This window comes from Hippopotamus amphibius, chromosome 14, assembly GCF_030028045.1.
Source record: "Hippopotamus amphibius kiboko isolate mHipAmp2 chromosome 14, mHipAmp2.hap2, whole genome shotgun sequence".
NCBI classification, from domain to species: domain Eukaryota; kingdom Metazoa; phylum Chordata; class Mammalia; order Artiodactyla; family Hippopotamidae; genus Hippopotamus; species Hippopotamus amphibius.
Genome location: NC_080199.1, coordinates 58977649 through 59004422, shown reverse-complemented (window position 1 = coordinate 59004422; position 26774 = coordinate 58977649). Strand labels below are relative to the sequence as shown.

The 26774-nt window shown below is 38.3% G+C and overlaps 2 protein-coding genes across 4 annotated transcripts in view; one reads left to right on the top strand and one right to left on the bottom strand.

The window, feature by feature from the left end:
• Window positions 1-26774, bottom strand: part of GTF2F2 (general transcription factor IIF subunit 2) — a 140972-nt gene that overhangs the window by 54268 nt on the left and 59930 nt on the right. The window contains exon 5 of the mRNA XM_057707591.1: window positions 9659-9740. Coding sequence (XP_057563574.1) covers window positions 9659-9740 — 82 coding nt within the window. The remainder of the gene's footprint in view (window positions 1-9658; window positions 9741-26774) is intronic.
• On the top strand, window positions 15304-26147 carry KCTD4 (potassium channel tetramerization domain containing 4). Of its 3 annotated transcripts, none has more exons than XR_009049025.1 (3): window positions 15304-15667; window positions 24527-25621; window positions 25903-26147. XR_009049025.1 is itself a non-coding variant. In XM_057707590.1 (3 exons), exon 3 carries the CDS (start codon window positions 24703-24705, stop codon window positions 25480-25482), a length of 780 nt encoding a protein of 259 aa, XP_057563573.1. In that variant the 5' UTR covers window positions 15304-15667; window positions 21591-21700; window positions 24527-24702; the 3' UTR covers window positions 25483-26147. The 3 variants fall into 3 exon arrangements, 2 of the variants coding, with proteins under 2 accessions (XP_057563573.1, XP_057563572.1); XM_057707590.1 differs by adding an exon at window positions 21591-21700 and having other exon boundaries at window positions 24527-26147; XM_057707589.1 differs by having other exon boundaries at window positions 24527-26147.

Below are 26774 nucleotides of genomic sequence, written 5' to 3'. Positions count from 1 at the left end.
GATCTTCCCGGACCAGGGATTAAACCCATGTTCCCTGCATTGGCAGGTGGATTCTTAACCACTGCACTACTAGGGAAGTCCCAGGGTTTTTGTTTTGAAAAGAGGATTATTATCACAAACTATAAAAAAATCTTCATATTCTTTTTCTCAGCTCTAGTTCTCTTTCTGCTCCATTTCCGATTTAAACTTGATTAAACTAATTTATCTACCTTGGGGCAGGAATTCAAAAAGAATCCTTGTGTGCAAGTGTCTTTTATTATGAGAACTAAGACAAACCGAGTTGGGCTGGGAATATCTCCAGCAGAGTTTCAGAACAGGAGTACTTACTCAGGTAACTGTCATAAGTGTAATAGTTAATATTTATTGAGTACTTAACTCTGTGTCAGACACATCATGTACTGTACAGTATTATTTAATCATTATCAAACACCGGGATAAATGCCACTATCACATCTTACAGATGAGGAAACAAAGGCACAGAAAGGCCATGTACTTTGCCCAAGATCATACAGCCAGTAAATGGGGAAGCCAGTCTTTGAAACCAGGCAGTGTGATTCCAAAGCCCAACTTCTTAATCATCTCACTCAATCATTAAGGCATCTTCATAGGTCCAGAGTTGTTTTCTAATAAGGGTCCTAACCCTCTTCAGAGAGAGAAGATGGTCACTCCTCAAGAGAAGCAATGAAGGGTGCAGATGTCCTCGATGAGTGTTTCTTACCCCTGAGATACTTTTCTGGTAAAAAGAACTTTGCTGTTGATCTTATGCTTACCCTCCCAGCGCCTACCCCACCCCTCCCCTACGGAGCAGCAGCCACGTGGTTTGGATGGGACTGACCCTCCCTCCTGTACATCTCCACAGGTGGGCCCTAAGCATCTTCATGACACATTTACTGGTTTCTGGGATAAACTCAGAACCCATGCTGGCCCACGGAAGGAATTGAAGGCTTCTGTTTAATGGCTGGTTGAAGACAAGGTCACTTAACTCCTGGGGCCCCATATGAATAAAGAGGCAGATAATCCTGGGAGCTGCAAGTAGCCATCTTGCTACCAGAAGAAAGGCCAGCCTGAAAACAGGCAAGTTGGAGAAAGACAGACCCAAGAAAATTCAAAACAGAGTTAGAACACTGATAACATTGAGAACTTCTAGATGAAACCACGGCTAAAGCCCATAATACCACTGGATTCAATTTATGTGAGCCAATGAATTTCTTTTATTTTTAAGCCAGTTTGCATCGGGTTTTCTGATACTTACAAATGAAAGGAAAGCATCTAACTAATCCAAGTATACGAACCATTAAACCTCAACATTCGCCCAAAACTCTGTTCAATAAAATCTGTTTCAAATAAGATCACCAGAAAGCTAAAATCCAATACTATATTTCCCTGGTCATAAAATTATCTTTATTGAACTCTTGAGTTACTTCTACGACCTCAGCTTCTACTGAGGATTAACCGAAAACTGTTTTTCTATAAAACTAATTTTACTTTCTTATTCATTTTGCTGTTTAATAAACTTTATGTATAAACTTACATTAACATTATGTAAATATACATTTAAATGTTAACACAGCACTGTCATACGCCCAACTTTGTGTGGCTACTGGGACACACACAACAGTTTATGTTCAGCCATAGCAGTTTCTATTCTAGATTTTCTGGTATATGTCTCCTAATTGCCAGAACTTTCATTATTTGACTCTTTAAGTTCTCATTTTAAAATTAGCATTTTAATATATCCAGGCTATTCACAATAAGGGTGATCTTACAACCCAGTTTACCTGGGACAGTTGACACTATTGTCTCAGTGTGGCTCTCTGGTTAGGCCTACTTTCATTCTTAAAAGTACCCTGTTTTGAACAACAAATTATATAATGATCCTATCTGCAACTCATCTTGTATTCCTTTTTTAAATAAAGGGACATGGCTATAAGATAATCATCCTAATATATAAGAAAAATCATTTATAAAATAATTATTCTTTACAAAATTTACATATGGAGAAAATAAAAATTACAAGGACTAAATATATTAAAAAAACTAGTTTAAATGTGGTGAAAAGAAAATGCTTCAGTGCTATTATTGCATAAAGCAAAATTTTTATTTGCAGAAACTTCTTTGGGCATGAATCACATCACCCACAAGTTACATAAAGGTCTACTGAGTGAGAGGGTCCTTTCTACTTCCCTTACAATAAGACATTCTAAGACATCTATTACCTTAATATGAAGCATCGGGAATCTAGGCAGGTAAAGCAGGGTAACTTCTCCCCAGGAGAGAATGTGAATCACATCTTGCTTCCTACTGTCTGGTGTCTTAGCATAGAAAAGAAACTCTGATTTTTTTTCTCCACCCCTCTATAGCCAATGTTATGTTCCCAAAGGGAAAGGCTTTTCTTATTAGGTTTTTGAAGAAAACCCACAAATGCTGAAAGAATTAAAAATAAAAACTTTCGAGACAAGAATTTTTAGATGACTTAGTGACAAAAACATGAAGAAGTTAAAAAGCCATATATTTTCCGATTACTAGGACTTTCCTACAAGAAAATACATATTAGGATGATTGTCTTATATTTATGCCCCTTTACATTAAAAAAAGTACAATATGAATTATAAATAGGTCAAGTACATAATTTATCATTTGACTATTAAGGAAAAACTCATGATGCTTAATAAAGTTATACTTAATAAAACAATACAAATTAAATTTTAATTACACAGTACATCAGATATGAGCTGTTTTAAACATACTTACATTTACCAATTCAAGATAAATTTCCTCCTAGTACTATCACTCAGATGCATCCAAATTTACGTCAGATAAAGTAATAGAAGCATTGGAAATTTTTTTCTCCCATTTGATTTTTAGGTTTTCTTGTGTGGCTGAATGGATTTTTGTAAAATCTTATATATGTGATGGGTTTGGACAAAAGAAAATTACAGCACAGGATTCATTTCTTTCTTGGCTTAGATTTAATTGATTTAAAGGTCTACTTATTTCTTGGGTTTACTGCAGTACTAATTTCCACCTTCATCTAAATGAATGACAGAATCTTACAAGTTAACAGAATCTTACTTATAATTCTCATAACATTTGGCTAATTTATCAGCTAAAATCTAATGACAGATATAAATATAAACAATATAAATATAAAATACACTTTGTATTTACGTTAGTAAGAGTGAAGTTCAGCTGTTATTTGCTAAAATATAATACAGTAAAAACTAACTGATTAAAGGAAAAAACCTCACTCAAGTCAAGGAGAGAAAGATCTTCTTTGATACAAAGGCTTTCTCTTCTAGATGGAAGACTATTCAATTCTTTATACTTTGAAAATTTTTTTCATTGCTGATGAAATGTTTCTATATTTGTTTTACAATCACTTTCTTCTCAAAGCAACATGTGTGTGAGAGTGTGCATGTGTGTGTGTATGTGCACACTCACACACAAGCATGTGTATATGAACTGAAAAATCAAGTCCAGGTTTCAAGTGTAGTTCTGAGTTAAAAAAAAAAATTAAAGGAGCTGAATGCTGCTGATTTTCATGTTTTTGTGCCTAGTTTTGCCATTCCTTTCTATTTCAATCCATTTCAACCCAACAGATACTTCTGGATATTTATTATTTGTAAAGTACTATGCTAAGTGCTAAGAATACAAAAAGGAAAGGAGGAAGGAAAAACAGAAAGGAAAAGAAGAAAAATAAAACTCACACTTCCTGTTCTTATGAAGTTCATAAGCTTGTAGAAGATGCAACTATGAACCCTTAAGTAGTAGAAAACAGAGACATTTATATATACCATTAAAGAACAGTATGTGGGAACAGAGGAAAGGGAGGGGGTGGCAGATCCTGACTGGAGTGGGGAGTAGAAGATATGAGAAGGTTTTTCTGAGTAACTGACACTTGTGTTGGTTTTGAAGGCTCTTGGCAGAAGGTAGCTAAGGCATTCTAGGTAGAGGATGCAACATATTACACAGGCATAAGATGTACAAGTGCTTAGTACACCTGGGAAAACAACCTGTAGTGTGACATAACTATCAAACATTTATGTAAAGGAGAAGAGCTGAAAATGAAGCCAGGAAGTGAGACAAGGGCCAGATTATAAAAAAAACCTGAATGTCATTAAAGAGCAGGCAGTCAAAAGAAGGCCCTGATGGAAGATCTATATAGACATTTCTCCAAAGATGACATCCAGATGGCCAAAAAGCATATGAAAAGATGCTCAACATCACTAATTATTAGAGAAAGGCAAATCAAAACTATAATGTGGTATCATCTCACACTGGTCAGAATGGCCATCACCAAAATATCTACAAACGGGACTTCCCTGGTGGTGCAGTGGTTAAGACTCCATGTTCCCCCAATGCAGGGGGCCCGGGTTTGAACCCTTGTCAGGGAACTAGATTCCACATGTATGCTGCAACTAAGAGTTCACGTGCCACAACTAAGGAGCCCAAGAGCCACAACTAAGGAGCCCAAGAGCCACAACTAAGACCTGGTGCAACCAAATAAATACATACACACACACAGACACACACACACACACACACACACACAAAGAAAAACCTACAAACAATAAATGTTGGAGAGGGTGTGGAGAAAAGGGAACCCTTCTGCACTGTTGGTGGGAATGTAAATTGGTACAGCAGCTATGGAGAGTATGGAGGTTCCTTAAAAAACTAAAAATAGAGCCACCATATGACCCAGCTATCCCACTCCTGGGCATACATCTGGAGAAAACCATAATTTGAAAAGATACACGCACCCCAATGTTCACTACAGCTCTATTTACAGGAGCCAGGACATGGAAGCAACCTCAATGTCCGCTGATGGATGAATGGATAAAGAAGATGTGGTACACATATACAATGGAGTATTACTCAGCCATAAAAAGAACAAAATAATGCCATTTGCAGCAACATGGAGGGACCTAGAGATTGTCATACTGAGTGAAGTAAGTCAGAGAAAGACAAATATCATATGATATCGCTTATATGTGAAATCTAAAAAAATGGTACAAATGAGCTTATTTACAAAACAGAAATAGAGCCACAGATGTAGAAAATAAACTTATGGTTACCAAGGAGGAAGGGTGGGGATAACCTGGGAGATTGGGATTGACATATACACACTACTATATATAAAACAGAATATTAATAAGGACCTACTATATAGTACAGGGAACTCTACTCAATACTCTGTAATGACCTATATGGGAAAAGAATCTAAAAGAGTGCATACATTTATATGTCTAACTGATTCACTTTGCTGTACAGCAGAAACTAACACAACATTGCACATCAACTATACGCCAATAAAAAGTAATTAAGAAGAAAAGAAGGTGGTAGCCCTGGAAAACTTTGAGCCTACGTATGAAATATCTAGGTTCAGGATATCTGAAATACTGAACTGCCAATTCTGTTCTCAAACACTTCCACTTTGAGATCACCCACATCTGGAAATCTGTCTTTCCACTTTATATCAAAAGTGTCACAATGTTTCTATTCCTCCCCTACTACACTGTTAATAAATATTTTTAGATAATCCTCTGTGTGTGTTTTCTTGAGGTTCAAAGACTGAAAGCTCTCTAGAGCAAGAAGAGTATCCAGTGATTTTTCTAAAATTGAGTCTTACCTTAGTGGCCACAGTAGGCATTTGAAAATGTTGAATAATGACAAACAAAATACACGAGATACAACTTATGACTTAGATTACTTTCATATTTTGATAATTCACCTATTGGTACTCTTCTTGAAGTTTAGGTACTTCCTGCTTCTTTCAGTTTTTATGTAAAGTGTCAACCATGATTTAAATTAAACTATAAGGACTTCTTCATCCCTCTCCCCTCGTCAGTCACTGCACAGGATGGTATGGAGCCAGTCTGAGCCTCACAGCAGGACATGCATTAGGCCACAACACAGGAGTCACCACCATCAGTCTGGTCCTGGAGAAATCCCCTGTCCACAACCACGGAGGTTTGAGATGAGTTGATCAAGTCACAACTCTACCTCCAAATATCCTCAAAATCTCGTCTCTCATCTTCCTTCTGCCCTGAACAACCTTGTTTAGTCATTCTGACACTTTATACCTGGGCTATTACATCAGCCTCTAGTTTATCTCCCTGGTTTCAGTCTCTACACTACGGCCAGAATGACCCATCTGAAACACAAATCCCTTCACTTTCCATCCAGCTTAAAATTCTTCAGTGCCTTCCCAATAGCAACAGCACACAAAGTCCAAATTTCTTACCATAGCATTACTTTAACAAGTAATTTAACAAGCATATGAGACTCTTTAACATTTCAAACCTTTTCTCCTGCTGTTCATTCACTTAAATATTTCCTGACTACCTACTACATGTCATGAACTATTCTAGACACTCAGGGGTGGGTGGGTGTATGTGTGTGTGTGTGTGTATGCGTATGAGAACAAAACAGGTACACATACACAAAACAAAACAAAATACAAACCATGGGAGCTTAAACTGCACTAGGGCAAAGTTGGCAATGAATGTAGTAAGTAAATGACATGAGGTGATACGTGCTATTGAAGAAAACACAAGCACAGAAGGAAACAGGGTGGTCAGGGTAGGCCTTACTGGAAAAGTAGAATTTGAGAAGAGACCTGAAAGAGGCGAGGAGGCGAGCCATGCAGCTACCTGGAGAAATCGTGTTCCAGGCAGGAAAGAACATCCAGTGCAAAGGCCCTCATATGAAAGTGTGCCCATGCTCCTGGACTGTCAGGAGATTGGTGTGGATGGAGCAGAGTGAGTGAGGGGGAGGGAAGCAGGAGGTTCGAATGGGGAAAAGGGGAAGAGAATGGTAGGGAGATCATGCCGGTCCCTGTATACAACTGCAAGGACTTGGATTTTACTCTGATTAATACAGGAAGCATTACAAGTGACAAAGGAGCAGAGGAATGGCACGACTTGACAGGCTTTAGAAGAACTGCTCTGGGTACTGTGCTGACAACAGACGCCAGTGGGGAAAGGGTGGAAGCAGGAACTCTGCTAGGAAGCTATCGCAGTGATCCAGGTGAGAAACAATGACAGCTCATGTGGGTGGTGAGAAATGGTCAGACTGCAGATGTGTAACATTTTGAAGGTACAGTTGGTAAGAGTTTTCTGACACATTGGATGTGGGGTGTGAGAGAGGAGTCAAGAATGTAACCAAAGGGACTTCCCTGGTGGTGCAGTAGTTAAGACTCAGTGCTCCCAATGCATGGGGCCCGGGTTCGATCCCTGGTCAGGGAACCAGACTTCACATGCATGCCACAACTAAGACCCAGTGCAACCAAATAAATAAATTAATTAATTAAAAAAAAAAAAAAGAATGTAACCAAGGTTTTTGGATTGAAAAAATGAAAACGGGAGGACAGAGTTGGCATGAGCTCAGATGAGAATGACTGCTGATGGAGCAGGTTTGGGGGGCAAGACTGGGAGTTCAGTTTTTGACATATTTGAAATGTCTACTGGACATCCAACTTGGGTATTTCAGTTCAGAGTTCAAAAAAGGGCTGGAGTTTCTGCTTGTTCTGCCCCAAACAAACCCTGCGTTCCACGCTTGCAGAACTACCCACAGATCCCTGATGTCTTCCCCAAGTCTCTGTGCCTACATGTCTCTCTGTTGAAAAAGTGTTCTAACTCCCATCTTTTCCCACTTGGTCAAAAAAAATCTCAGCCTTCAAGACTTATGTCATACAGCGTCTATTTTATGAAATTCACCTGATTATTATCTCCTGAATCACTGTTTCCTTAAGTCACTGAAGTAACTAAAATATGTAATGGCTGGACTTTTAGCATCCTCCAAAGGCTAAACAATTTTCATGTCTTTTTTGGTAAGAAAAAAGCAGCCATTTCATATACACAGCAGGTTATCACATCATCAGAAATCTTTAGAAACTTTTAAAGCGAATTAAGACCACAGAAAAATATTTTGGCAAGCAGCTGAGTAACCAGATCTTGCATTTTCCAATTTCAGTAGTTATTTGAAGAAGATAAATTCTCAGGACTTTCCTGGTGGAGCAGTGGTTAAGAAACCACCTGCCAATGCAGGGGACATGGGTTCGCGCCTTGGTCTGGGAAGATCCCACATGCCGAGGAGCAACTAAGCCCGTGTGCCTACAGCCTGTGCTCTGCAACAAGAGAAGCCACTGCAGTGAGAAGCCCGTGCACTGAAACGAAGAGTAGCCCCTGCTCCCTACAACTAGAGAAAGCCTCTGTGCAAGCAACAAAGACCCAACGCAGCCAATAAAGAAATAAATATTTTTTTTAAAAAAAGATAAATTCTCAAAAAGACTTGTATTATATAGTAAACTTTATAGGCTAAAAACAAAGAGAAACATCACCTGCCTGTGTTCCAAAGTTATTTACTATTATAACATTTTTTCATTTTGATTGTCATCCTTTTACTTGCCCTGGGGAGGCACTGAAATTAGAGGAATTATTGGACAAGAAAACCAAGTCTCTTTGTTTCATTCCCAAGAGACAGACTTCCGATCTAATTGAGAATAGGAGAAAATTTTTTAAATGTGAAATTGAAAGCTGATCCAGCTCAGCCAGTTTGGATATCCACAGGGGCTGCTGCTACCACTTGAAAGTGTGCTCCCAACTGCCAGTTCTGAGCAGCTACAATCTTCTAAAATGTAAGTTCCATGACGGCAGAGATTTTTATTTGTTTTGTTCACTATTATTTCACACAGTACGTGCTGGGTAAATGAAAAAAAGTGTAATTCTAAACTACATGGGGTTGAAATACATTCAATATAAACTATAAAGCAAGTACAATACATTTCTTCCGGGTTTAAAAAATTGTTGCCTCTTTGAAAGTCACAAGATGTGAAGTATCAAGAATTTGTGATCGTAATCTTTAATATTAATTACAAAAGGTTAACCACGTACAAAAGAGGGGAGGAGGGACCCCGAAGCAATATCTCTAATAAGTGTATAAAAAGTTCTTTGTAGATTAAGAGAAAAGGATGGTATTCTAGCAACTATCTATACTTACTTTTTAATGTATAGTATTTTAGATATACATTCATCATGGGAAAATTATAGCCCTTGAAAATAAAACAGTACAAAGATCTTATTACATGTCTTTAGAGAATCAAGATTTATAAGGACAACTAGAAAAAGATGCTTAAAAACTTTGATTCCAGGTTATATTAACACAGTAGCTTATATACCCCAAATTAAGAGCCCACGTTTTGAAAGTTCCTTTGCCTAAGAAACTCTTACTTGAGCTTTTTAAAAATTGAGGTATAATGCACATACGACATGTTAGTTTCAAGTGTACAAGATAATGATTTAATAACTATGTACGTTGGGAAATGATCACCACAATAAGTCAGCTTCCATCGGCACACACAGCTAAAAAAATTTTTTTTCTTGGAATAAGAACTTCTGGGACCTATTCTCTCAGCAACTTTCAAATGTGCAAAAAAGTATTATTAACTATAGTCACCACACGGCACATAACATTCTCATGACATTTATTTTATACCTGGAAGTTTGTTCTTACTTGGTTTTAACACCACATGACCTTTGAAGAAAACACTGTCAACAATAACCATTGTTTTCATGCAGTCAATAGGAGATCTAACATAACGTATTTCAATCCCAAAAAAGAAATATCAGGTATTATTCTAAAGTTAAAAAACACCAACCTCTTTAATCTCATGTAGTTTTCACTGGCAGCAGGTCGGCATTCAGCTCTTTGTACCACTATTCCTTCCAGAGAAAGCTTATCTTGAATGGAAAGAAAAAAATTAACAAATGTATTCAGAGATAACATTTATCATTTTCAAGACTGTATTTTGACATACTAACCACAGTAACAATGATTGCAATAAAATATAGTTATAATAAAAATAAAGGGGACTTCCCTGGTGGCACAGTGGTTAAGAATCCGCCTGCCAGTGCAGGGGACACAGGTTTGAGCCCCGGTCTGGAAAGATTCCACATGCCGTGGAGCAACTAAGCTCGTGCACCATAACTGTTGAGCCTATGCTCTAGAGCCCATGAGCCACAACTACTGAAGCCCGTGCACCTAGAGCCAGTGCTCCGTAATAAGAGAAGCCACTGCAATAAGAGAAGCCATTGCAATGAGAAGCCCAGGCACCACAAGGAAGAGTAACCCCTGCTCACTGTAACTGAGAAAGCCTGGGCACAGCAACAAAGACCCAACACAGCCAATAAAACAAACAAACAAACAAACAAACAAATAAATTTATTAAAAAAAAAAGAGATGAGCACAAATTTTTAAAAAATCAAGGAAAGAGGGACTTCCCTGGTGGTCCAGTGGTTAAGAATCTGCCTTCCAATGCAGGGGATGCAGGTTCCATCCTTGGTCTGGGAATTAAGATCCCATGTGCCAAGAAGCAACTAAGCCCACGCACTGCAACTATCGAGCACTCGGGCCACAAATAAGTCAGCGTGCCACAACTAGAGAACCCACGTGCTGCAATTACTGACTCCAAGCACCACAACTAGAGAGAAGCCCACACACGACAGCGGAGAATCCGGCATGCCACAAAGATCCCAAGTGCTGCAACTAAGACCCAACGCAACCAAAAATAAAAATAAATATTTTTTTAAAAAAATCAAGGACAGAAAAGAAGTATTTTTAAGTTTATAGTAGTACCATTGGTCAGAATAGAGAAAAATCTTATTCCTGGCTAGTAAAAAACTGAGCTCTGGTCAAGTTTATTTATTGGGCTGCTGTAGCCCCTTGCCAATAACAGCTTTTATATACTTAGCTCTTTCTAAAGAGAGTGGCATAAAAAGGCATAAAATCAAATAAAAATTTGAAGGGTGTGGAGGCTATATCATCTTTGACAGAGAAGTAACTTCTGAAAATACAGCTAATCTAAAGCACTAAATCAAAAATACATGTACACACACATATATGTGCAAAAAAGAAAATTCTAGAATACACCGTGACCAGAACAGCTAGCCTAGAAAATTCTGTGAAACTAGGCAGGTCCTTTTCTGGGTTATACTGTGTACCAGTTCTGCCTGCCAGGTTGCTCTGACTTCCATCTTCCAGCAAGATAATTAATATGGGTGTGCCCAAACTAGAGCTTTAATTGCTATGAATATCTGTTCAAACAGAAGGGCAATTTACCCCACCATTAGTAAGAATTCTTACGGTGACTCTGACACAAAATTCAAGAGGAACAAAAGTTAGCACCTACTGCATGCCTACTAGGCACCAAGTCATTTTAAGACCTCATCTTATTTGATAATACATGTATGACTGACCCACCATGGCACCAGCTTTACCACAGTCTGGAAATGTACGGCTAAGGTTAGGAACAGTTATGGTCCAGTCATATTTCCAGGAGAATTCACCTAGGTTTCCAGAAGAGATTCAGGAATGCCGCTGGCTCATCAGCAATGCATTTATGATCCATCTTCGTTAGGGCAAATGACCTCATGCATTCCATGAACACTAACTAAATTAAATGCCTACTATGTGAAGGGAACCATCTAGGCATGGCAGAATCGAAGATGGCTGAGATACAGTACTGTCTTCAAGAAGCGTACAGGGACTTCCCTGGTGTTCAAGTGGCTAAGACTCCGTGCTCCTTAATGCAGGGGGCCAGGTTTGATACCTAGACAGGGAACTATATTCCACATGTCGCAACTAAAGATTCTGCATACCACAACTTAAAAAAAAAAAAAAAATCCCACGTGCTACAACTAAGACCTGGTGCAGCCAAATACGTATATTAAAAAAAAAAAAAAAAAGCATAAAGTTCACTGGGGGAACAGACAAATTGACCAAAACACCAAAGGCAGATAGAACCATGTCCACGATTTATATTAGAAAATTTTTCTTATGGTGACCTTTCTCGATTTTGTCTCCAAAATCTAGGAACTCCTTATTATAGCCCCTAAGTACTAACTGCAAACACACAGTAACTCAATAGTTCAATGCAGCATATGCAACAAACCTCAAGTAGAGGCTGACAGATGACTGGAAAGAGCAATGATGAGAAGCATGTCTACCTTATACCAAAATATGCCAGGAAGGAAATAATAAGAAGGCTGTAATTACTTTATATTAAATTTAAGTTTAAATATCTAAAAGTAATTTCCTCTTATTAATGAATTTAGTAAGATTAAAATTTGAATTTTCTTAAAGCAAAAACAAATCTTATATTTGGGCATGCCTCTCCGCTGAGGTTGAAAGTTCTATCTAGAAAAATTCCTGTCGTAACATTAACAAGCTCTGGGAAAGATTTCAATCTATAGTGCCTTAAATGTATGAGAAAAGTTCACCATTGAAACATACATTAATCTTTAAAAAAAAAAAACAAAATAAATCTAGAATACTGTCTCTGGAAATAATTTAGTTACACATCCGTGTTTACTCATGCTGAATACTAAAGAGCTACCTTTCAGTACCACAACGCACCCCACACATTCAGCAGTACCTACTCCGGGTGGACAGGATGAATTTAGTTTTTAATTACAGGTTCTGCTGTCAATGTTCCGCACATAATACCTAAAAAGGTAAGAAGCATCCAAAGCGCCTGCCCATTTCAACTCGGCCACCGCCACCGCTCACCACTCTTCTTCAATCAAGGTCACTCACACAAAGCAGTAAAATTCACTTCCCCAAACCATGATTTCCTGTCCATCATATCCTCTTTTCAAATCTAAAATAGCCTTCAAGTGCTTCTCAAGTGAAAGAAAAAGTCTTCATCAGCAGCAATGAAAATTTCCACCAACTGGCTGCTCTTAAATAACCCCGCATCTCTGTTCACTCTTTGCCCCTTCCCCTTCTTCCTAAATAGTTAAAAAACCAATTTACTTATAATACAGCCCCCTAAGCAAGATTTAAAGCCTTCACACACTTTTTAAAGCCTCACAGGAACATGCTTTCATATTCTTCCCACTAAACCATGCTTCTTTTCTTCTCCAAAACATTGCTTAAGATTTCAGGGGAAAGCTATTAAATATCGCATTTTAAGGCACTTGAAAGCACCCACTTGCACACCACTGCTGTTAATTATAGCTCATATTCATTAATACAGGAACCCTGACTTAAAACTACTTTGTTGGCCCAGTTTGAAAGACTGTAAATACTTGAAAAATAATCTTTTTATTGTTCATATATTTATCAAATATTTATTAAGTGCCTTTATGTAAACGATAATGCAAAAACATGAGGAATAATACAGAATGAAACTTGGCTGCTGCCCTCAAGGAGTACAGAGTGTAGTACAGCCATTCACAAACCTGTGGCATATATGCTTACAAAGTAGTGAGGACCCCCCAAGAACTTTTTATGTGGGTTTTATCTACTGATATTGACCATACTAGAAACTAAAACTGAAAAATGTTTAGAAAATCAGAGTGAAAAAGGCAAAAAGGCTTGGTATTGTTACAAAAATAGTTTTGATTTCACAGGCCCCTTCAAAGGGTCTCAGGGACCCCTCTACATTTCCAGATGACATGTTGGGAGCTGCTGGTCTAGCAGAATGATGAGACAGGTATATAAATCACTTAAACGTACCAGAAGCGCTTGTGAGAGACCTCCACTAAACCCACTTCTACATTACCAAATCTCTCAGCTCCCCTCTTAAACATGGCGACAGATGCCCACAGCTCACTGTACACTAGTGGGTAGTAGGTTAATCTCTACTACTCCCCCACACTTCTGCTCAAACTATGCTGGAACTTGTTTATGCTAGTTTTACTCTGTTAGCAATTATGCAATTTGATTATATATATTACATAATTCCATTAATTATGAGTATGGGGGAGGGAGATGTTTCTATGCAAACTAGGTTTAATGCCTTGTAAGATGTGATATAAAGATAAGTTGCTAAAGATCTGTCAAATTAGGTACTGGAGAGACAACTAGAGACTAGAAGAGAAACATAAAAGTCTAGAAGGATTTTGCATTCGAATTGTTTCACAGTGTCTAAGTTCTTGCTCCTTTTTAAAGAAACCAAACCTGAAAATCCACACTAAATTATAGGTTTCCTTACCACAAGAAAGAGAAATCAGACGCTCAATCAGCATCCCATACGGCAAGCAAAGGCCTTGTTCTACATGTACAATGGTGTTTGAGTGTACGTTGTGGGTCTTAAAATGTTTAAGGCAGTAGGAATACATACTATTATCATTTTATGATTCCCTACCTTTTAATTTAACTGCTGGAAGGACTACCGGTCCTTCCATAAAGGCCTGGGATGCCACTGTACTAAGCAGAATTTGTTACAGTTTATGAGGATTATGATCTGCTGACAGAGACACGGAGCATCCGGATTAAAACACACACAAAGAGAATATGTCTAACTGGGGATTAAGAAGAGCTTTGATGGGGAAAGCAATGTTTGTGCTAGGCCTGGAGAAACGATTAGGAGTGAGACTGGGAGGGAAGGCAGAAGGGCACTGAAGGTGTGAACAGCATGAGCGATGGCTTTTGTCTCCTCTCTGTTTCTCTGTGTCTGTCTCTCTCAGAATTTTAAACTAAGGAACCTATACCAGAATCACTCCACCGCACAAATCTCTGGAAGGACATGGTCACGACAGCACTCTGAAGAGAAGCCACACAAGCTCATCCTACTGAAAGCCCCGCCATGGCTTGCTTCCTATCTTTCCCTGGGCTTGGCCGTTTGTTCAACTCTTCTTTAGGTTCTGGGAACTATTCCAGGATCTTTTCTAAATTTTCTCACCTCCCCCGCTTTTTGGGCTAGATTGGTTTGCTTATTGGTTTCTGCTACTGTAACCCAAAGAATCTGCATGAGTATGAACACAGACCTTTGGTGATGGTATTTTATTGATCTATATCCTGCCACCTAGTTTCAGAAAAAAACTGAGAGAAAGTTTTAAAGGGTAAGTTACACAAAGTGCCTACTATAACAAGAATGGAAGCGCTCTAGTTCTGATTCTGTCTCTAAACAGCGGTGTTACTTTGGAGAAGTGACTTCACATCTCTGGGCCTCAGCATCTATATGTATAATAAAGTCATGGGGACCTCAGAGATCTCCTCCAGTTCTTTTTCATTAAAACAAACAAAACAAAACTGGCCTTCCCCTCCAATTTGGGATGTTTTATTATTTCATTAGGATTTATTCTGTTTGCCCTAATACATTCTAAAAGACCTAGATACAATTAAATTTTCTTTGAGTAGAAATGAGAGAAAAACTTTCTTGGAATGACAATGAGAAAATGTTGAGAAGCTGTCCGAGACTTGAAAATATACAAACTTCTGTTCTAAGCGGGACCTTCCTACCCTTTATCTCAATTTGAGATATACTCTGTGTTGAAGAACCCAAGAGAAACAAGTGACTGGCACTTTTTTCAAGTTAGGAGCCTGGCTAGTTTGAACAAGTTAAAGTGGTAAGTAAGCAGGAAGGGTGCCTATCAGCATTGGCATGCAAGTAATGAGAAGTAATGTGTTAAGAAGATGTCGGGCATCAGGAAGTTACAGGCATTCATTTCCACAAGACCACTCGATCCGGTCCAAGGTGGACGCCTTTAAGAGCACTTCCAATTCAAGGTAAAACACAGACAAGGTTAGAACCAAGATTTTGGACTGATCTTTGAGACTCTGAAGCTACTTTCCTGATTCTTCCTTACATCACACCTGTGTCTATCCTCGCTGGAAAAAGACTAAAGAAATAACATTTCAACAGAGCAAGAGCATTTAAGAGGTAAACCATTTTTAATATTCCTACTAGTCTCTACTGTTCTCATTTCAAATCTTTTCCTAGCAGTTTTTGCCTGTGGTTCACAGGGTAAGGCCTATTAATACAAGCTACTTGGCATCTTAACAAACCAGTTGGGCAAAGCTGCAACCTCTATATTGTTAAGAAGGTGTTTCTTACTGTATTCAAATTTGTGAACTGATTTTCTGATCTCTATTTAATATTCAGGAATTTTAGGAATAAAAGATCATGCTTAGATTTCAGTAAACCTATAGAGTCAGTATTTGATTAATTAAAAGCAACAAAATGAGCAGCCGTATAAGTATTCCCCCAAATTATCTACTCCTGGAATACATTTTCTTGTTATGATATTCAAATTACAAACATGCCTAAATAGCTGGGAATTCCTAATTTTAAACCAAATACAGAAACCATAATTTGAAGACTAGACTTAGGATTAGAAAACATCTCATCTTTCTCTCTTTACTACTGCTCTTCCACTTTTCCCCTATGGACTGGGAGAAAGAAATTTATGTACATTCCTATACAAGAGATGATGTAATACTCATCAAAGAGTATCTGCGACTGAAAAGACTGGTTGTCCAGGAGTAGACAGAAGAGTGGTTACCTAAGGTACAAAATCAAAGACGGAGGCCTTAATTGTACAAAGGAATTCGGATTGTTCTACGAGTCTACAGAAGCCATAACAAACTTTTGGTCAAAGAAATAACTTAGTGAACGACATTTTAAAATTCCAAAGAATATAACTTAGTGAACATTTCAAAGAAATAACTTAGTGAACGACATATAATTATATATATAATTATATATATATAAAATTAATCACTATAAATCCTCAAATACAGGTGTGGGCATGACGTCGTGATGCTGTATAAGCAGACACAATCCCTAATCTAAAAGGTGCTTTCAAGAATAAGAGGTTGCACCCTTCCTGTGCCCATGGAAGACATTATTAATTGATCATATCATGCTTTTCTGCTGAGCTGGAACTCAGCCTCAGAATCCCTCATGACGCAGCAGTCCAGGCAGGCAATATCAATGGACTGGAATTGGCATAAGAGATAAAAGGATGTGTCATCTTCGATTTAATTTCCCCTACCCTAAGTTAATCTGATTAGGGAAAGAATGCAGAAGCCCACTGCCTTTCCCCACCCACCTCGCTTGACCAGATGTCTGCTTCCCATTCATTAGAGAGCTTTGGCTCCATGAGGAGTGATGTAGAGGTAGGAAAAAAAAATTGGGGAAGCTATGCACACGCACAAGTCCACATGCTTTATTTCCCTCAATCTCGCTCGCAATCTCTTTCTCCCTGAATCTTAACTTGCAGGGCAGCAGGAGGTGTGGGATAACAGGGTGGGGAGAAATGCAAAGTATAGGAAAGAGCCCACTAGTGGGAGAGGGAGCTAGAGGGCTCAGTACTGTCTACTTCTCTCTGAATTTAAACAAAGGAAACGGGGGGAAAAAAGAAAAGAAAAAAGAATAAGACATCGAATAAAACCCAGAAATAAAATACAGTTTTACTTTAAAAAAATGAAGTCATGTTGTGTTGTAATAATAAATGAAAAGGAAAATCATAGCACTGTAATAGTTTGTTTCAGTTAGACCTTCAGCAAAGGGTGCTATCCAGCTTTGGCTGTTGCACTTGAAATTAGAATTCAAAACCAATAGTGAACATGATTAAATGGATAGAAAAACAAATCCTTCCAGGAAAGATGAAGTCTCCCGGAGAAAAGACTTTTGCCATAGTGCTACAGTACAGTTAAATAGTGCCAAACACTGTGCTAGATGTGATGAGGGGTACAAAGGAAGAAAAATACAGACCACTGCACTTAGAAAGCCTGTAATATAGTTGAGGGATCCAATGACATTTTTTAATGAACTGAATATGATTCAAGTTTCATTACTTTCATCCTCAATAACTCCTGTTCTCTTCACCATGTTTAGTTCTTTACAATTTTCATGATACTTTTAATAGTAAGTGATCCTCATAACTACAGAGTAGAAACTATGTCCTCATCAGTAAAAACTCCTTTAAGATAAGTTCACTGTCCTGAGCTTATCAATTTCCCGAATATGTTCTTTTTTTTTTATAAATTTATTTAATTTATTTATTGGCTGCATTGGGTCTTCGTTGCTGCACACGGGCTTTCTTTAGTTGCTGCAAGTGGGGGCTACTCTTCATTGCGGTGCGCAGGCTCCTCATTGCAGTGGCTTCTCTTGTTGTGGAACACAGGCCCTAGGCGTGTGAGCTTCAATAGTTGCGGCACATGGGCTCAGTAGTTGTGGCTCACGGGCTCTAGAGCACAGGCTCAACAGTTGTGGCGCACAGGCTTAGTTGCTCTGTGGCATGTGGAATCTTCCCAGGGCAGGGCTCGAACCTGTGTCCCCTGCATTGGCAGGCGGATTCTTTACCACTGCGCCACCTAGGAAGTCCCTGAATATGTTCTTCATATGTTCTTCAACGCTGCCTGATCCTAAGAATCACCTGGGGAGCTTTTTAAAAACTACAGAGCCCACTCTCTGAGATTCTACCTTAACTGCACGGTCCAGGCAAGAGGTGTTTTACAACCTCACTAGATAATATGCAGCAGCCAGGGTTGAGAACTGCTGCCCTGATAGTTCTCTCTTCCTCTCCCCCACATCTTTGCCTCTTCCTGTATCTCTGTTAATTTTATTTTCTGGTGGTATGGGGATACCAGTTTACAGAACTGCTCAAATATTTCATCAAATCTAAGATACCAACAATTGTAATATTCACCATGATTTTATGTGCCCCAAGAAGGACAAAATACTACCATAAAAACTTTACAAGCCAATGATTTTAAGACATATCCTGATTTCAGAAATGTTAAAAGTGGAAAAGTGTGCGACAGAGTTCTCCATCCCCAATTTGCAACCACTCTACTCTGTGTAGAAACTCCATTTCCTCCTATGAGCCATCATATCTTGTCCTGCTGGCTCAGGCCCCCCCCCTTCTCCACACCATCTCATCACTAAAGACACAAGAGAATCTAAAGAGAAGATGATAACAGGAGGGACAGTGGTAGGGGACAGCATTTGGGAGCAGAGACTCTTTTGGTCACTTGTTTCATAACAACATTAACTTTACAACTTTTCAAAGTCATGTCCCTAATTTGGAGATTGTCAACAATGGTTATTAACTTAAAACATCTCCTTCTGAAAGAGAAGGTAAAATTCCATTTTGCCAAATAGCTTTATAGAAATGAGTTCTACACAATAGTATAATTTCAGTGTTCATCTGATGGCTCACAGAAGCACTCTGCTCATCTAGTTACAATAAAATTTTCCAATGAATAATAATGCATACTCTGCACTTCAAAAAAAAAGCAAACTCATTTTTAAAAACTTAAATGACTTCTGCCTACAAAATAACAAAATACAGGTTCCCCTGAAATACTCATCTCCCAAAGTATATTTAAAATATGAATGAATATGATTTGTAAATTGTTTTCAAGATTACTTCTATAATGAAAAGCAAAGAAAGGTGGAACGGAATATTGTCACAACCCTCATTCAGCCTGTCATTTTTATTTGTGCCCCTTTTGATACAAAGTGTTTTAATCTTTTCTACACTCCTCAAGTGAGGTTTAAAAATCTGCTGATATAGCAAAGTTTCCTGGGCTTCTCCCAAGACTCAGTTCAACACTGCAGAACATTTACAAGCTTACTCGTCTGATTGGAACTACACATCCACATCACCTTCCTGCCAGAAGGGATACTGAATGAGTCCTAGGAGGACTCGAGCACTCTGCATAGTTGGTGACATACTGTGATCAGTCAGCTCCCCAAGGTAGGTGAGGGAGTACTTGCGGGGATGCAAGCCTAGTAACGAGACATCTAGTACATTAAAATTTTATATTTCAAGACGAAACTAAAGTTTTCACATTCAAGTAGAATTAGATTAACACAGAAAAATCCTTGATTCTTAAAATGTTAATATATTACACTGTGTAATTTATTTTTATTTTTAACACCAAAAAAGAGGCTAAAGTAACATGATTACAGCTGAATATCAAAATGAGTATTTCTCACATTCAATACTATCAACAGGAGGCTATGAAGAACAAGAAAGCCACACACTAAGAAAGAGAAACTCAGTTTTTGAAAGGTATAGGAAGGTCAAGGCAAAAAGGAATCAGAGGACATGAAAGTCAGATGGCCACAGATTAGCCAGATTTTGGAAAATTAACAGACAAAGGTAGCACTGCAGAATCAAGCAGATGGGTATCAAATTCAAGTGAAGCAGCAAGACCCAGATCAATAAGCCTTAAAAAATGTGGAGAAGTCCAGGGCAGAGACTTAGTGCCAGGTTTAAGTAAAAATTAACAGCTCCTGCTCTTTCTGTAGTTAGTTTTACTTTCTTCCTAAGGTAACAGGAAATAATCTTTAAAAATAACAACAACAACAACAAAAAACAGGCATTAATGATACAGGTGAAAATAACCAAAAAATATTTGGTAGGGGCAGAGAATGAGGAAACAGAAGGCCAGTGTTCTTAATAAAGGCAGTTTCTAAGACCATCCCTTTTCCTTTAAAAGGAGTGCTGGAATTTCAGAAAGGAGTGATCTGTTGAGTCTAGGGGAGTTATCAAATCTTTTATCTGCCAACCAAGAGAGATACCTTCTTGCTATGGTTCTACTTCCTTCCATGGCAGGAGAACACCTCCTGTATATAAATGGAGCAAGCGCATATTATGATCATGTTCTGTGTCAATCATGTTGATGACAATGACCTCATTTCCCATCAAGAGCTGGTAGACAAGATGGGAATTCCCTTTGGCCTGGAATAAATCCTGCCTAATGCAGATAGTGGAGGACTAGCGTCACCATATAGTGGAAAGGTTTTGCTAAAATTTGGTTAGGCCTTAGGCCTAGCCAGTGAATATACTCATAATAAGAACCTGACGATGACACAGTTTAATCCTCAAAGTTGGCTATCACTTGCAGGAACACAAATAACAAATACTGGTGAGGATGTGGAGAAAAGGGAGCCCTCAAACACTGTTGGTGGGCATGTAAATTGGTGCAGCCACTGCGAAAAACAGTACGGAGGTTTCTCAAAAACTAGAGCTACCATATGACCCAGCAATTCCAATCCTGGGTATATATTCAGATAAAACTCTAATTCGAAAACATACATGCTCCCCAGTGTTCACAGCAGCATCATTTACAACTGCCAAGATATGGAAGCAATCTAAGTGTCCATCAACAGATGAATGGACAGAGAAGATGCGCACGCACGCACACACTCAATGGAATACTACTCAGCCATAAAAAAAAAATGAAAATTTGCCATTTGCAACAATGTGGATGCACTTGGAGGGTACTACGCTAAGTGAAACAGGTCAGACAGAAAAAGACAAATACTGTATGATATCACTTATTATGTGAAATCTAAAAAACAAAACAAAACAAAAAAAGAAAACCAGATTACACCAAGTGTTGGAAACAATGAGGGGAAACAGGAAGCCACAGGCACTGCTCGTGGGACAGTGCACTGACAGAGCCGACCTCAGGAGTCATCTGGCAGTTCTAAGTGAAACTAAACATGGCCAGCAAGCTCTCCCCTGGGTATCTACCGCACAGATTCCCACAGACACCCATAAGAGGACATGCTTGAAACTGTTCATCACAGCAAGGGATTGAGGCAGCCTGGGTGTCTATCACTAGGGAATCAGAAACAACATTTACCGGGTGTGTACGTGTGAACTACTATGTGCCATCCAGAAGTAGTGAAACACGTATATAAAGCAGCATGAACTCATTCAAAAATCAGAGTTGAATGAAAAAAAGTAGGAAACATATATGTGTGTGTGTGTGTGTGTGTATATATATGAGAAAATAAATCTTCAAAGTTGACTAAAGGGCTCTTTTATGTGTGATTACAGGTGTCTATGACAGACACTTTTAAAAAATGTATCTTTCTGCCTGCAAAGCAGATGAAATCTTCAAGTCTAGTGATCAAGTGGATTTAAGTGAGCTAATCTTCCACGTGTAGGTTAAGCCCTTCTGCTGAAACCACTAAACTGATTACTTCCAGTTTGTATCGGCAGTGAGACAGAGAAACCATGGATGTTTGCCTTGGAATAGTTATCGAAGCACCACTTTTACAGTTTTAGGGTTGTGTGGACTTGATTAACATGACCCTCCCTACCCTGCAGCCCCCAAAGCAGGTAAATATAAGCTTAGTATAGACTAAAAAAGAAGACAACCTGGTTTTCTCCTAAGGGGCACAGGCACGACCACAGCAGCAAAGATCAACAAAGCCCCGTGATTTCCGTAAACTGCAATCATCTTGTTTTAATGGGGATGGAGTGGCGTAATGCAGAGAAGGTGGGGCCTTCCACCGGGTACCACTTTTCTTTCTTAAGACTGAAAGTTGGGAGCAACAGGGCATAAAAGAAAAGTCCTATGGGTTCTTGTCAGCTTCCAGTAAGGCCCTAAGACAAGACTTCTGTTACACTATTGTTGCCAGGCCATGGGTGGCAAACAAATCATACATGTCAAGTTTGCAGAAGCCAAGAACATCAGAGTGAAATCGAGAGAGAGAGCATTAGAGAGGCACATGATGGGGTGGTTCAGAGTCTGTCAAGGCCAGTCAGCAGAAACAAAGAGCACACACCAGTAATTTTAAAAACCAGAAAGCAGAAACCAGAAGTAAAGCAAGTTAGCAAGTGTAAGGTGGCCCTGGAGGGTGATGGCTGAAGAGGTCAACTTCCTGAAGTCCTGCCTCACCTCCCCATCCCATGGAAGCAAATCCTCTAGCAGCACTAGTTTTAGGGCTCCTCTAAGAAGGCACCCATAAACCAGCCAAACAGGGTATAAGGAAGCAGACTAAGCCTTACACAGAGTTCAACTATATCACTTTATTTACACATACAAAGAAATTTCTAGCACAGTCTCCACCACTATACTACAGTTATGTTCTATTGATTCTGGTGTCCCATATAATTAATTAAAAGAGGACTAGCTGTAAGTGAAAATGGCATGCCTTTGCTGGTTTTGCTATTACATGCTGCTACTCATGCGCACTGACTGTTGACATAAGAATTCCATTTCTAAAGTTGTACCACCTCAAATTTATTCACTATTTCGGAAAACGTCATATCCATAGGTAAGACCTGATTCCAAAAACCACAAAATCCATACATGTGAAACTGTTAGAATATAAGAGTAAACTCCTTTGCAACAAGAGAAGTCACCATACTGAGAAGCCCATGCATTGCAACAAAGACCCAACGTAGCCAATAAAAATAAATAAGTAAATTTATTAAAAAAAAACACAAAAAACAGTAAACTCTTCTTAAATGATGCAGTACTGAAAGGAAGCTTTAGTCTAAGTGTTGGCTTACTATTAACAAGCTGTAAAGTTTTAGATAAAATACTAAAAACTCTCTAGAATGCAATCCTATCTTTGGTTCAATTTCATGGTCTCTAAGCAAAAACTCAGTCTTAAAAAAGTTATGCGTTAGATTTCTAGTTTAATGTCAATGAACTTTTGATAAGCTCAATGATACATAAACACCAAATCCAAAATGTGCTATAATTAAAAATGTTTTTATATCTGAAGAAAACCTAACATTGTTTAGAGAATATGCAAGGCAAACATTTTTAGAAGACTCTGCACCAATATTTCTATCAACACAAAGTTGAAAAAATTTCAAATACCCTTCATGTAATAAAAATATAAATCAATTTAACAAAATCTAAAGTCTAACTCTGAGGACCATGTAGTTCCTCAGAATAATTCAGCAGGCAGATCAGCCAAATGATAGTACTGGGGACAATATTCACATTTCTCACCACTGGGCCTTTAAATTCTAGACATGAGAACTCAGATCTCTAAACTGTTTTGGAAGGCAAGTTACAGGGGAAGGAGAAAAAAAAAGAAAGGGGAGAAAAACAGCACACTGACACTCTTCCAGTTCAAAAAAAAAGGCAGCCAGGCTTTGGTCTTTTCTCTCCCCCTTTGTGAACACTGATAAAAAAAACAACAGCAAAAGAAACCCAACTAACTTGGCCCCTGACACTATTTTATAGCAGGTATTTTAAATCTGTCTCTGTTATCATCTGGAGGGAGTGAGCAGACACGCTCACACACACATAAACACACAGATACATGGTTACACTATTTTCCACAGCAGTCCAAGTCTTTATTCAGCAGTGAAGCATGTTTAGGGTGAAACAAGCTTATGAATTTCCCATAGGAAATCTTAAGGACAACAACAAAAATTTACTGTAAAACCTGTATATTCGATTTTTTACCTTTAGGGTAAAAAACCAAAATAACAGAACATTTGTTAAAGGACATCAGGAAAATTTCACCTCACTTGCTAAAGATTCCCAAATCAGAATCACATGCAAAACCAATTAAATTCAAGTACAATGTCACATATAACAGGTTTAAAAATTCTCACTTGTATCTCTAAAATGACTACACCACTGTGAAATGTGACTTTTTATACGAGAAAAAATTCTATACACTGAGAAAAAATTCTATACACCTAGGTCCTTTCTCTTTGGGTTTCCTACTTATGATTTACTTTAAAAAATGATACTAATTCAACATGTTATTCTCCAAAAGGTGACAGTATTATTCAATATTAAGCCTGCTTGATTAATAACTTAAAAGACATTTAGAACTGGATAAAAATTCACACTCAGCTGGAAAATGAAACATATGTAACTGTTTAACTGCCAACAGGAAATTCAATTTATTGAGTAACTTTCACTACTTCAAAGAATACACATGAAAACCTCTGCACAGCAAGTTCCTTCCCTGATACAGTTAAATGCAAATTATCTTTTTTCCCTCTTACTCCAGAAAGCTCCTGCATACACAGCTGATACGCCACCTACTGCAAAACCGAGCTGACAGCGCAGGCGATGCTGCCAGCATTTCCATTCCATCACCAGGCTGGGGCTGAATAAAGGCGTGTTTGTGTTTCTTTTTTAAAATCTCAACGCCGAGAACAAGAAGCCGAAATAGCATTTTCAAAAATGGAGCGTAAAATAAACAGAAGAGAAAAAGAAAAGGAGTATGAAGGGAAACACAACAGCCTGGAAGATGCTGACCAGGGAAAGAACTGCAAATCCACCCTGATGACCCTCAATGTTGGTGGATACTTATACATTACTCAGAAACAAACACTGACCAAGTACCCAGACACTCTCCTTGAAGGTATAGTAAATGGAAAAATTCTCTGCCCGTTTGATGCCGATGGTCATTATTTCATAGACAGGGATGGGCTCCTCTTCAGGCATGTTCTAAACTTCCTACGAAATGGAGAACTTCTACTGCCTGAAGGGTTTCGAGAAAATCAACTTCTTGCACAAGAAGCAGAATTCTTTCAGCTCAAGGGACTGGCGGAGGAAGTGAAGTCCAGGTGGGAAAAAGAACAGCTAACACCCAGGGAGACTACTTTCTTGGAAATAACAGATAACCATGATCGCTCACAAGGACTGAGAATCTTCTGTAATGCTCCTGATTTCATATCAAAAATAAAATCTCGCATTGTTCTGGTGTCCAAAAGCAGGCTGGATGGCTTTCCAGAGGAGTTTTCAATATCGTCAAATATCATTCAGTTTAAATACTTCATAAAGTCTGAAAATGGCACTCGACTTGTACTGAAGGAAGACAACACCTTTGTCTGCACCTTGGAAACTCTTAAGTTTGAGGCCATAATGATGGCCTTAAAGTGTGGTTTTAGACTGCTGACCAGCCTGGATTGCTCCAAAGGGTCAATTGTTCACAGCGATGCACTTCATTTTATCAAGTAATCACCTGTGTCGTGAACAAAGGCAACAAGCATGCAGCCAGCAAGCTTCGGAAAGCCACAGCATCAGAGGCATCCCAAATAACGTGCCAGCCAGCTCTGTACTCAGAGCCCTGCTGCTCATCAGTTACTGTGAGCTAACGGTATGTAAATTCTATCGCTAAAGATGTCCTGCTCTAGGGTGTTCCTGCTGCTCAGACTCGTACACTTAAAGTGAAAACAGTGATCTTCTACATATTGTAAATAAAGACGGAATGCTTTTGCTATCTTTTGCTATTTATTTTTCTTTAAGCTGTCCTTCAACCAGAATGTCTTAGGTACTTGCACAATGAACAAGCATGTATATTATCTACCGTTCTTTCAAGTAAATGGTAATAAAAATATTTTAAGGGACTATAAGATTTTAAATCCTTTCTACTTACAGCAAAAATCTACAAAGAAACTGAACTGGTAAATTTAACCATTGACAGCAAGACAGATGTGCAGATCTACTAAAACAGAGCTGTGATGAAACAAAATGAGACTGTAAGAATTTTATGGATTTAATTTTTAATGAGGCACCAAAAGCTTGTTCATAGCTTCTGTATTTCACACTACAATTACAGCTGAATTGATATATTGCTGAAAATTCCTAGAAAACTGCTTGATGACAATAAAAAAATGAAAGCACTACTAACTTCTTTGCTTGTATTAATAATTAGAGTAAAAAGTTACGTGTCACTTTTAAAACAAATACTACTTCGATAACTTCACACAAAATTATGCATTGATGCAGCCAACTGGCATGCTACAGTAACCCTGGCTGGACTTGCAAATGACAAAAATCAGCCAATTCACTTCTTTGCAGGGTGAGCTCCAACACAGCATCGATAACTTAGTCTCAATACAATATGTGGTATTAGAATAATGAAAGACTTCATGTTCAGAATCGTCCCAAATATGTATTCATTTTTTAACCTCAAAAATGTTAGATGAGCACCACTAAATATTATCCTTATGAAAGAACTTTATTCTTTTCAGCACCTCTTTTGATGCTAAATCTCAGACTCAGTGAGTTGTGGTAATTTCTTTACTTCATGCTAAACAAGAAGTTATTTTAAAAAATTAAGTTTTACATGTGGCTATCTCAATTCAATAATCTAGAAACTTAGCTTTAAATGTGAGTGCATATTTTTCCTCCCAAAGAACAGCTAAATCATTTATTTCTATGCCACTTATTTTCTTTGGCTTCTAAGAACAAATTACATTTTAAATTCACTCCTCTAAAATTTAACCACTAAAACTGATAATTAAATC

Excerpts from the sequence above, each read along its gene's own strand:
- KCTD4 (XM_057707589.1), top strand. The coding sequence starts at position 24,703 with ATGGAGCGTAAAATAAACAGAAGAGAAAAAGAAAAGGAGTATGAAGGG.